The following is a 13,311-nucleotide window of genomic DNA, read 5'->3' as shown; positions in this document are numbered from 1 at the left end:
GGAAGAGAGAAGCTAAGTAGGCAAAAAAGTGGAACAAAAAGCAAAAGCAAAGAGATGATGCAAAAGACTTTTTATATCATTCCATCCTTGTGCATGACAAACATAAACAAAAAGAAACCCCCTACCTATCTTGTTAATTATCTCCATATTGATAATATATAAAATATTATAAATATATATATATATATATATAAAAACAAAGCTAAGCAGAAGCTCTGGCTCCAAAAAGAAAAAAGAGAACATACAAAAAGGATACTGGTTTCTATTACATTGATGATGACAATATAGAATCATGTCAGTAATGAAAACAAACAGCAAAAAGCAAAAAGATTGTTAGTCTCTTTCTTTCTCTCTTTCCTGTCAAACATCTTCTCCTTGTAATATTTCATTTGACAGACTATGTCAGCACCCACCCCCACCACCCACCACCACCACCACCACTTCACTTCTCTAGATCTCTCTTTCTCTCTCCATGCAAATCTATCATCATTCTATCCCATAAATGGGTGTCTGAACAAGCCCCATGTTTGTCTTTCCAGTTTCATACTGGTAATAAGCAGTTGATGAGTTTGGTGCAACTGCTCCCCAGTTTCCAACATAGTTGTTGTTTCCTTCATAGTATGAAGATGATGATGTTGTTGCAGTACTTCCATATGGCATTGAATTACAACTACTACTTTGTTCTTGTTGTTCTCCAACCATCCCATTGTTGTTCCAAACATAGCACCCTGATCCATGTCCCATCATGTTATTCTGCTGATCATGTGAACTACTCATGAAACCCATATTAACACCATTAGAGAACACACTAAACCCTAATGCACCATTACTGCTATTTTGCTGCTGCTGCTGCTGCTGCTGAAGTGCAAGAAAGGACCAGTAATCCTGATCTGATGATTTCACAGGCAAAGCAGCAAAACCAATAGACGATGAAGCATCATGACACTCAATTGATTGTTTAACATCAATGCTAAGAGCATCAGAAGATGAAGAAGATGATTCTGATGTCTTTGAACCCTTCCCTGTCATGCCACCTATAGGTAGATTACTATTAATGATACTCTTTATATCATATCGGCTCATATCGAAGTTCGTCACCGCATTAAGTCCTCTAAACTTAATAGCAGCAATATCATACGCTTCCGCTGCTTCTTCTTGCGTACCTAAATCAATTATCACTTCCACATCAGTTAATTTACACCATAAAATACACACACACACACACACATATATATATATATATATATATATATAAACAAGTAAACAAATATGTATATTGTACTCACTGAAAGTTCCTAAATAGAGGTCCTTGTTACCAGCAACTCTGCCAATTCTTGCTTGCCATCTTCCATGTTGATGGTGTCTAAATTTCAAACATAATTATTATATATATAAATTAAATCAATATATATATATATAAGAAAAATAAATTAAAGAAACCTTGTGACTCCTCTGTAAATGGAAGCGCCTCTGGAGAAGCCACTGCTCTTCCTGCATGGAAATACTACTACGTGACTACGTGCTCTATATATTTTACATGCATGGTTTTGATTATAAAGTAATAAATAGAGAAAAACCTCCGAAGAGAAGCTACAAACTCTTGTCTGGTCATGTTCTTCATCTCTTCAAGCTCTTTCTCGTAGTTTGATACCTGTTTGATTAGCAAGAAAAGCGTATAAATATATGTATATTTATTATTATTATTATTATTATTATTATTATTATTATTCCCATTATGACCTTGAAGTAGGGGTATTTGAGGAACATACTGGAAAGTTAGTGGTGGTCGTCGGACCCCAGTACTTGAGCGCCGCCAGGTCATACGCTCTCGCTGCTTTGTCCTCCTTATCATACCCACCTATTTTTTTTTAAAAAAAATAAAAATAAAAATGGAATTAAAATTTAATTATTTGAATTTTTCCAAGAAAAGAAAAAAAAAAGGAAACACGAGGATGGGCAATGGCATACCCAAGTAGACTGGGAAGGACAGGAAACGGACAACAGGTCCCAACCAGAACATGCCACGTGTCCGACAACCAAATAAGCGAAGCGCACGTTAGCAAAAACTTACTGTCAAAAAACTAAAGTACACCGGAAAACTCATATTAGTCCCATACCTTGTCTTCCCTTCCGGCTTTGCCCTTCCCGCCGGCAACTATTATCCCATAGATGCGCTTCATACCTCCCCGTCCACCGGTGTCTGCCCAAAATACCCCTATAACTTCCCCAAACTCCAAAGTCCAAACAAACACACACACACACATATATATATATAATGGGTGTGAAAAAGATGAGATTTATATATATATATATATATATATATACCGGGTGACACCGCGGTAGATGGAGGTGCGTTGGCCGAAGGTATCAACAGGACGGCGAGCATCGGCAGGAGCAGGAACAAGAGCATCAGTGGCTGCAGAGACGGTGGAAGAGTCCGGCCGGAGTAAACCGGCAGCAATAGACTTCAAGTCAGAAGCATCATAGTGTCCTCCTTCAGTTGGAAAAGCTCCTAAAAAATCTTCCAGCTTTGGCCCTTCTCTCCCTCCCATCATCTCCACCTCTCCTCCTCCTCCTTCCTCCCCTGTAAAACATCAAGTTGGTCATTGATCAGAAAGACAACTTCTTTATATAATCAAAGATATATATATATATATAGATAAGTAGATAGAGAGAGGGAGAGAGGGACCATGGGGAGAGGAGGAGAAGGCTTCAAGAAGACAAGGTTGATGGGAAAGGGAGAAGGCAAGCCAGTTGTGAGGGTTGTCCATGTCCATGGTTTGGGGAAGAGTGAGTTTTGTTGGGAAGATGGAGGAGAAGGTTTTGTTTGTTTTGTTTTGTTTTTACTTGGGAGAGGAAGAGAAGAAGGGAAGAAGAAGATATAGAGGTGGTGAAGAAGGAAGGGTATAATGGGAATAAAAAGTTTTTAGAAAGAGATTGAGAGAGAGAAAGACGAAGGCACGGAACCCTAGAGATGGGTATTTTTAATGGAAGGTGAGAAAAGGAGTGATATGTAATAATAAGAAAAGTTAGGGGGGTTTTAGGAAAAGTTGAGGGGCAAGTGGAAGCATTACATGGGTTACTCTTGGCGGTCATAGCTTGACCGTGCATGGAAAGCAAAGAGATAGGAAATGGTGTTGGTGTGGTGTTCCTTTCGACCACGTTAAGCATGGTTTATAGTGAATTTCTTTTATTTTTTTAATTATTTTTTTAAATTTTTATTGAATGGGATATCGTTGTTTGTTTCGTTGTTTTGGAGCGGGAGTAGGATAAGGGTAATGGAGGGTGGAGGAGCAAGAGAAGGGGAATGGGACACGTGGACCAATGAGGTGAGGAGAGAGAGGATGGAATGCATGCGATGCCACGTGGACTAATATGGGAAGCCGCATTCTTTGCGCGTTTGGAGAGGTGTCTGGTCACCGGCCCGGTGAGTTTACCGCTGTGTTGGCATGAATAGAGAGTATTGTTACTATTACTGGCACAAGGGTGCGTTGTATACCAAATTATTTAATACTTACCAAATATAAAAATAATAACGTTTATTGCCACGTGGAATATATTCGTTAGTTTTAGCGAAAAAATTTCTAAAACTTTAAAATTAAATATTAAATGTCTTAAATGAGTATTTTGAATATATGTTTTTTTATTTTAAAAAAAATTGTAATGTTACTCTATTTTTTAAAAACTTTTTTTTATGTATAGATTGAAATCATTTATTTCATCTAAAAAATCATATATTTTTCTTTCATTCGATCGATGTGGCAATATCGAAATTGTTTCGATGAACTAATGATATTAAGGGTGGCAAAAACTAATTACTTCATTTACTTCAATTGGCTAAAAAAAAGATAAAAAGAAAGCTATGCCAGCAATATCATGCATCATCTTATCATTCTTATTTATTTTATTTTTTAAAAATAAATTAATGATATTTATAAATGATAAAAAAAACTATTGCATGATTCTTTTTTCTCCATCATGAAAAGGAAAGAACGAAGGCAAGATTGAGTTGGGACCTCATCTTAAAGAGAGCTAGAATCCAAATGAAAACCATCCCTCTCCACCATTAATAAATATATAAATCAACATTTGAGTCACAGTGTCACATATGTATGTCTTCATCATTGAGCCACAATTTATTATCAATAGATGGTCATTAATCTCTAAGTTAATGTTCAAACTCTAATTAATAATAATAATAATAATAATAATAATAATAATAATAATAATAATAAAACACAAGTTCCGATATGTTGTTAAATTTCTCATATAATACTAGTCATTAAAATGTTCCACGTAAATCCATGCATGCATGATGCATGGCATAGTACATTTGTTGCCTCGAGATGTGAACTAGTTTTTAGATTGAGCGCTTACCGGCCATGAGATCCATTCTTTTGTTTGATTGTTACATTTGAAGGATTATATGGAATAGTATTTAGATATAAAAATGCTTTTTAGGTCTAGGAATATATATATATATATATAAGGACCCATCATCTAGGGATGTTCCTAGATTTCAAATATATGGATGTCCATATTAGTTCGGATGGTAATTTGACGGCTCTTATCATTATAAATAGTAGAAACTGCGTTCTACAGTGTTGTACAACGATCATGAACAGTAAAAAAATATACATTGTTTATATAAACAATCAACCATCTGTTTTTAGTTATTTAATATATATATATATATATATTTGATTTAAACAATTTCATTTATATCAATTAAACAGGAAATTAAAGTTAATAATGCTGGATATGAAATATTTTAATAATCTCGGATATAAAAATATTCGCACGACCATATTTTGTCTCATGGCAGATCGATCCCCTTACGTGAGGGTGTTCGCATCGAATGTCGAGCGACTGGGCTCCCGAGTTCGATCTCCATCCCGTGAAGGTGAGAGCGTGATTTCGCAGTGGTAGTCGCTCCCCACATGTTCGTCTCTGGGTTTTAGCGCTTATCGCCTTTCTAAAAAAATATATTATTTTAATATTATTTAGAATAATATTTTAAAAAATCTCTCTACTCAATTATTCAAAAATAAAAAGAAAAAAACTTAACAATATTGAATTTTTTTACATTATACCTTCATTATAATATCAACCGATCGAATAAAAACATGAAAAATGACATAGTATGAAACCATTTAACATGATTTAAAATATTTTAAAAACCCATCATTACTTCAAAACCTTTTTTCTCTGTCAAATCAAAAATTATTTTCTTTCTTATACAAACAAAATTCTTGGTAAATTTTTAATTAAAACACATACAAAAAAAATGATTAAAACGAGCTCTAATTCAAGCTCTTATTAAGTGTTTGAAAAAACATAGACAAGGAGAGCCCTACCATGAAAGTTACTATATAAATAAATATATATATATTTATTTTCTTTATATATATATATTAATTTTTTGTGGGGTCGACGGATATCTTAAGATGGACCACCGTGCACCGTCCGTTGGAAACGATCAAAGTGATATATATGAATGGGGACCACTAGATGATAAAAAAGTAACTTGATGACATAGATTTATCATTTCCACCGTATGATCGTGATCATGCGGTCATTCCGACCGGATGGCCCCCAACCGTCAGATTTCAGATAAAGAGAGAAATTTCTTGGAATAAACGGTGGATCCCACTCTCAACACTACCTAATCTCCATCACGTGCTTTTTTTGCTGTCTCTTATCGGATTCGGGTCTCTTAATTTTCCCAACCCGAATCCGAACTCTCCATCCATCATTGATAATGCATTCATTATTTAAATTAAATATCTCATCCCACATTATTTGATTCATCATAATATTTACAAATTTGATAATAATAACATATAACCATATTTATTATTTAAAAAATATATAATAATACATGATAAAATTAGGAATATTTATCTTACAAACTAATAATGTTTTAAACTCAAAAATTAATTATGATTATCATTAAAAAAAAAGGGTAAAAAAATAAAGTAGTGAGGGCATCCAATGGTGGGGATAAAGGTCAAAGGGGGATCGGACGGTGTTGGGGCCTTCATAGATGATTAATTTCTATTCTTGTTTGATCGTACTACGGTCATACTACATCATTCCCCCCACCACTCATCTATCTCACCTTTTTCTTTTTTTATATTCTTCCTATTTTTCCATTTTTAATAAATAGGAAAATTAAATTGATTTTAAAACTAATATAATTTTTTGAAAATAAATTTGAGCATTATAAAGGTTTAGGTAAACATTGGTGTGGTAAGTTTAACTCTTTCTTAATGTGGGGTGGTAATGTGTAGTTTGTTGTGGGTGCAAGCCTACAGCTCAAAGCCCGTATCAGTAAAATTTTTTTAAATTTTGATAATCAATTTTTGACCCATGTAGACACCTGTGAATGTCTTTATAGCAATAGTCATTAGATTTACATCAAACAACTACTATCAATTCATATACAGTACCAAATATCATTAAAGAGTGCTTAACATCGATTATATGTAGTATAAAAACAATAAATTCATACATAATTTTTTATACAAGTAATAGTTATTGGATGATGATTCAATAGTTATTATTAAGTATTATTGAAAAACAGTAACTCTAAAGAGATCTGCGCGATATATATGGGCCGTGTCATGTGAACAAGGAGGAGCTAGAAAGGCATAAGCACAATATATATATATGAAAACAATAATTATGTAATATTTTACAATATCCAAGGCCATACCAACTTGGAAGCTAAACTTCAATCATGAACATCATGTTCAAATACGGCAATGCATCCAAAGTTTGACATCAAACTATATTATTACCCATTTTATTGAAGTGCTAATTATTTATTCAATATTATTTTAAAAAATTAGTAAACCTTTAACATTTTATTCATCAACTATATATATATATATATTAAATAATAATATATTGAAGATATAATGTTATCAACTATATATATATATATATATTCATTGCACGTGCGTACACGTGTGAAACGGGACACGTGTGAAAGAAGAGGGTAGGAGGAATGGGCGTGGACGGTGACGGGAACCAACGGTCAAAGATTGGTTAAACAAATGGAGAATGGTCAGTGAAGGAATCATTCCCCACGTTCCTAACCCTAACCCCTTCATAATTAACCCTCTTCACACCCTCTTCATTCTTATATAATTAATCTCTTTTTCTTTTTTTTTGCTTTCCACCCCCTTGAACCAACTCTAATTTTACTTTTACCCCTTTAATAATAAAATTCACAAATAAAAATATTTGCATGTTGTTTTTGTATGTCAAAATTTTATAAAGAATTGAACCACTGTTGCAATAGTCTAGCGATAATAATATTTAACTCAAATACGAAAAATCTAGGATCTTTACTCTTTCTTAATGTATGATTAAAAAATAAAGAAATGTACAAAAAAAAATTAAACAAGTGTATAAATAGTACCTAAACCATTGTATATTTCTCTAGATTGGAGGTGTTTTAAATTTTTTTTACTGTTCATCAAATCTCAGTAGACCTGTAGCTAACATGTGTGCAATGACATAGCTATTAGATTTGAATCCAATAATTGAGCTATAGATATTAGTAGGTTTTTATATAATAATGCTGGTACATGATTGATCACTTATATTAATATATAGAGAGAGAATTAATTTTGATTTAATTAATTTATTTGATTTTTAAACTAACAGAGATTAAACAAATAAAGATTACTTAAAATTCTAATATGGTCATAATTATTTATACTATAAATTTTATTAAATTTTTTAATCGACTACTCACTAAATAAATATTTTTTTTATTATTATTTAATAATTTTAAATTTTACTAAGCAATCATTCTCTCATTATATTCCATATATCAATAAAATAAGCGTCAGTAAATATGTAATATTTTGTCAAAACCATTTAATTGAAGTTGCTAGAGACATCAATATGGGTTTTTAATATTGTGCGTAAAATGGTGAGAGTTTAAATTCTCATCCATGAGGTGAGAGCACGTCCGAAAAATTAACTCATGTACATATACGTAAGTGTAAACATAAGGATGAAAAAGATTATGAGGAAAATCAGGGGGCTAAAAAGAAAAAGAAGCACAAATAAGAAAAAAGGAAAAGAGTAGAATAACCGCAGAATAAAATAAGCAAACTCGTACCTTACGTCTCTTTGCACGTGTCACCGCCGATACGCTGACCACATCTGGCCACGTGGCGCCCGCATCGCACGGAATCACGTGAGGTGGTGCGCACCACGTGCGATCCGCACGTGCGGACGAACGAGTATCCAAAGGGTCGCAGAATCCGGTCAAAAGAAAGGAGGGTGGTGGTCACGTGGGATAGTTTTTAAATAAAAACACAGTGAAAAATTAAAAAGGTTTTTAATGGATAAAAGCCACATCATTCAGTACTAAGAATGGATATGGATGCATAAAGTTAAATAGTAAGATGATGGTGGTGGTGTTAGGCTAACTATAAAACCTTAATTTAAATTTTATGTGAATTTTTAATGTTTTTTTTAATGTTTTTTTGTTGAGATAGTGTTTGTTTCATTGATTTGTTAATTGGAAAGTTTAATAGTTGCCATGTGCCTTGCCACTAACCTCACTACATAAGTCATGCGGCAAATTAGGGTTAGGGTTAGGATTAGGGTTAGGGTAGTTTAGTTTGTGTGGAGGGACGTTTGTTATTATAGTTTATTTTTAATTTTAAAATGTTATAATGTTTTATATATGTTACTTTTGAACTATGGAATTGGAGTGGTTTTTTATGTCTTTTATGTGAGTATTCAGAAAAAACAACACATGTTAATAATTAATTTTATTTAATATATAAAATGCAGAAAAAATAAAGTGATAAAAATATTGTAGATTTTTTTTTCATTTAAATAAAAAGAATAAACTTACATAAAAAATATCAGAATATTAATGATAGTTAAATACAACATTCTTAGACTAATTACAAATTTTAGTTATCAGTTTCACAAACTTATTTAAAAAATATTTATTGAAAAGTATCAAATGAACTTCAAATGATAAAGCCCATTATGTAGACGGGCCTTATTAGGAAAAGGCCCAAGTAATGGTTTAGATTCATTAGTTTCTCATTACTTAAATAACGTCCCTTCTTGATAAGCAAGGTTATATTATTATTTCAAAAACCTACACATAGCCAAGAGGTACCACTGTGCCTTATGAATAAGGGGTCATGAGTTTGAACCCCTCAATTTACAATACACAGGTCCCCTTGTGAGAAGTACGTGTTAGGTCCGTGAAGAGTATGTACTTTTCAGTCATTTCAAAATTGCATGATAGAGGAATTTATCCTTTAAAGATTTACAAACCACCTTTAAATAATGCACTTCTGTACTTGTTTGTCTATCTACATCTTTTTTCTACTAGGAAAATAAAGAATATAAACTATATTAATGTCCTTTTTTCCACAAGGAAAATAAAAAATAAAAAACATGTTAATGTTACAAGATAGCAAATAATGGCACGATCATGTATATACATGAGTTAATATGTATAATATTAATGATATATACATGATACTCAAAATTATACACATGATACTCAACATCAATTGGATGAACAAGACTTGTATATAAATCTAAAGCTTCTCTTGAGTAATGGCTTGAAAAAACAACCATTGCATTGTGTTGAAGAATTTGTCGAGTCATGCATTAGCGATAAAAGCTTATCTCGATGATGTTGTCGAGCTATTCTTGCACTTTCAACTGCCGGAGGAGGGCTAAGAACAGGTGAAAATTCAAGATCTGGTGTGTTTTTGGACTTCCCGGGTTGAATTTCCCATTCAAATGGTATTTTACCACATTCTCTATAAAATATCACCGATGAGCCATTGGATGTTTTTTCATGAGTGAGGAGATGAGAGACAACAAGATCATCTCTTTGGAATGAAAAGGGTATACCGAAGTTGTTTTGCTTTGGCTCTTCCTCATCATACTTCTTCATTGTATCTTCTTTTCAAGTTGTGAGGATATGAGGCTTGTATGGATGTGTATATATGCAGGTAAGAAGGAAGATATATATATATATTCAAGGACTTAGAGAATTAAATTAAGTTATATGTGCAAGCCATGCTACAATGCATGGAGTGTTTGAGAATGCATGAATTGTTGAAGTTGTACTTCACTTAATCCTCTTTTTCTAGTTGAAGTACCAAGAAACTTAGGAGAACAAGTATTCATATGTCATAGATATATATAGGTAACAATATGACATTGAAGAAAAAAGCTTTTGGGAGAGAAAAAATGTCGTATGTTCATATTATCATTGTACAGTATACAAGATAACTTATAGCCAATTAGTTGCAACTTAAGAAAACTACACTAATTTAGCCTAGTAAAAAATCTATACAACAACTACCATACATAACATCACTAATTTAGAAATCACCATATAAAGCATCACTAATCTAGGAAATAATCAATTATTGACATAACTTTCGATAGACATGTATAGGTTTCTATTAATGGGGATGCAGAGCATGATATTGATTAAATGACACCAAGAGTCAAAGAAAGTTGGTGGAAATTTATGGTAAACTTCTGCCACCCTGTTTACTAATCTTGAGCAATTAATTGCTTTGCAACCAAGTCATTAACTGACTTTAAATTGATTACTATTTTAGGAGATTAAATGGCTTTTGGATTTAATGAAAAAGGTTTGAATGAGTTTTATGAATGGGTGGATTGATAGATACATAACTAAAACTTTGAGTAAATATTTTCTTTCATTAATGAAAATGGTCATTAATTAAACAAGGTTTGAATGAGTTATATGAATGGGTGGATTGATAGATACATAACCAAAACATTGAGTATATATTTTCTTTCATTAATAAAAAGGGGTTTGAAATGAGTTTTATGAATGGATGGATTGATAGATACAAAAACTATAACTTTGTGTAATTATTTTCTTTCATTAATGAAAAAGGGTCATTAATGAAAAAGGATTTGAATAAGTGTTATGTATGGGATTGATAGATACATAACTAAAACTTTAAATATTTTATTTCGTTTATTTATATCCATTTCATCCGATCTAACTGTTAGTATAACTACATTATAATTGGCATGATTTGACATATAGTCAAGATGACGTGGCAACCTGTGTGATGTGGCACAATTAATGATATGGCAAGGCATGATGACATGGTAAAGAGTCTTGACTTGGAGGCAAATATCTTGAAAATCTTGGTGGAGCTATTTTTGACAATGTGTTACAACTTGAAGACAAGATCATATCAAGACCATATTTAGGTGATTTGATTGAAAACTAAATATGGATGTAGCTTAATTGAAAAAATACCTATCAATGGTATGATTGAAGACTATTGATGGTATGATTTGAAGAAACCTTAATGAGCATGATTGAAGACTATTAAGGGCAAGATTTGAAGACATGCCTATTGTTGGCATGATTGAGTTTATCGATTGAAGATCTATTCTTGAGAAGAGTTAAAGACCAAAAACTTGGGTGAATTGAAGATCAAGTTTGACAAGTTTCGTGAAGACTCACAAGGACGTGCACCCCTTGCGAGGGACGTGCGTGATAAGTGAACCGAGGAGGTATGCTAGTTGTCGGCAGTCGGGATCAGGAGATTTGGCTGCACCCACTAGGACTAAGCAAGACCAGGAGATTGATGGGTTTTGAGGTCGTCCGCAACGTAATCCGTAACTCGGTCAAGTCGCAGTCGGTCATGTCAGAACTTATGTTACAACAGGAGTTGCAACAGCTAATTTTGGAAAGTTTTAAATTAGTAGCCGCGGAGATTATAAAAGAGGTATGTGCTATATTTGGGACGTTGAGGCGTCCATATAAGCTACCTTGCTCGAAAATTGTGGATATCACCTGTGGAGGAGAGAGTGTGAGCACTAGACAATTTAGAGAGGGTAGTGATCTTTGTTGTTGGGAGAGTGAGTGACAAGTGTTTGTACTCATCTATTTTTCACCTATTTTAGTGGATTGTTTATCTCCGGGCTTGGCCCCCCAGACGTAGGCGAGTGGACACCGAACTGGGTTACTAATCTTGTGTGTCTCCTTCTTGTTTGGTTTGTGTAAGCTTTCTATGAGTATTTGAGTGTCCTCTAAACCACAAACCACATCGGCGGAACTAACACTAACAAATACCATAGTTGTTATTTTTTATTATTATTCATATATACATTGGTATTAATTATAAAACTTAAATGTTTTAAATCTAGATGAAATAAGTTTTTATAAACCAAAATAACCTTTCAAAATAATCTTACATCAACAACAAACTTGTATTAGTTTATTTTTAGATTTTAAATAAAGATTAAACAAACTAATATTAGCTTTGCTCTAACAGGTAGAAAGCGAGAGTAGATTGCATGATTATATGATCAGGACATGTGTCCCTTCTATAACTCACAACTTCTTCGCTGACGATGCATTTTTATTTTGCAGGGCCCAGGTGAAGGAAGCGACAATGGATTAATCTATTCTCAAGATATATGAAGAAGCCTCAAGCTAGAAAGTGAATTTTTAGAAGTCATGCATAAGACACAATGCAAATACTTATGTTGAATGCGGGCAACCATTCACCTATTCTAGGTATGAATGAGTCTAGATACCAATGATGTATATCCATGACACCATCGTCACACGGGATGGAGTAAAAAGGCTATTTCTGCTCTAATCAAGGAGAGAGTAAGAGCGTAGATTCACGATTGAAACAACAAGTTGTTATCAAGGGCTATGTAGGAGGTCTTGTGGAAGATGGTAGCTCAGGTGATTCCAAATTATATTATGAGTGTCTATCTTCTCCCTACCATCTTATGCACTGAGCTAGAACACATACTTAACTCCTTTTGGTGGGGCTCCAAGGGACATAGCAGAAGATTTATCCATTGACTCTCAAAGACTAAATTGTGCGTTTGTAAAGCTTAGGGTAGGCTTGGATTCAGAAGGTTTTATGATCACAATTGAGTGGTATTAGCTAAACAAGGGCGGCGATTGTTGACTGTGTTGACTTCCTTGTTTGCCTAAGTGTTCAAGGCTAGATACTTTCCCCACACATCATTTTTGAAAAAACATAGGGTTTCTTGACTAAGTTATGTGGGGCGGGGGTATTGTTCAATGTACAACTTATCATTGAGATGGGTTATTACTAGCAAGTTGGCGTCGGGGACAGATGATACAACTCTTCAAGGATCCATGGGTACTTAACATGTAAAAAGATGATGAATCTACTCAATATACATGAAGAGAAATTCTAGCTATTCTTCTCGACTTAAGGCAAAGGGAGGTAAATTGGGTTGAGTCTTGAATATTGCAAG

General features: G+C 33.4%; 1 protein-coding gene across 1 annotated transcript; it reads right to left on the bottom strand.

The window, feature by feature from the left end:
• Positions 1-440: 440 nt before the first annotated feature.
• On the bottom strand, positions 441-2,838 carry LOC120254209 (AP2-like ethylene-responsive transcription factor AIL5). Its single transcript, XM_039262355.1, has 9 exons — positions 2,690-2,838; positions 2,326-2,584; positions 2,118-2,200; positions 1,969-1,977; positions 1,770-1,858; positions 1,578-1,651; positions 1,441-1,491; positions 1,287-1,363; positions 441-1,163 (listed from the first exon to the last, which is right to left on the bottom strand). The coding sequence occupies exons 1-9, from the start codon at positions 2,775-2,777 to the stop codon at positions 487-489; spliced, it is 1,407 nt and encodes a 468-aa protein (XP_039118289.1). The 5' UTR covers positions 2,778-2,838; the 3' UTR covers positions 441-486.
• Between the last annotated feature and the right edge of the window lie 10,473 nt (positions 2,839-13,311).

This window comes from Dioscorea cayenensis, chromosome 3 (assembly GCF_009730915.1).
Source record: "Dioscorea cayenensis subsp. rotundata cultivar TDr96_F1 chromosome 3, TDr96_F1_v2_PseudoChromosome.rev07_lg8_w22 25.fasta, whole genome shotgun sequence".
NCBI lineage: Eukaryota > Viridiplantae > Streptophyta > Magnoliopsida > Dioscoreales > Dioscoreaceae > Dioscorea > Dioscorea cayenensis.
The sequence above is the reverse complement of the archived record's forward strand: the minus strand, read 5'-3'. Positions and strand labels throughout refer to the sequence as shown.

Bases quoted from the DNA above. Each gene is read 5' to 3' on its own strand.
- LOC120254209 (XM_039262355.1), bottom strand. From the start codon at position 2,777: ATGGACATGGACAACCCTCACAACTGGCTTGCCTTCTCCCTTTCCCAT. The intron at 2,585-2,689 runs GTCCCTCTCTCC...GATGTTTTACAG, and splicing joins CTTCTCCTCCTCTCCCCATG to GGGAGGAAGGAGGAGGAGGA. The intron at 2,201-2,325 runs GTATATATATAT...TATTTTGGGCAG, and splicing joins ATCTACCGCGGTGTCACCCG to ACACCGGTGGACGGGGAGGT.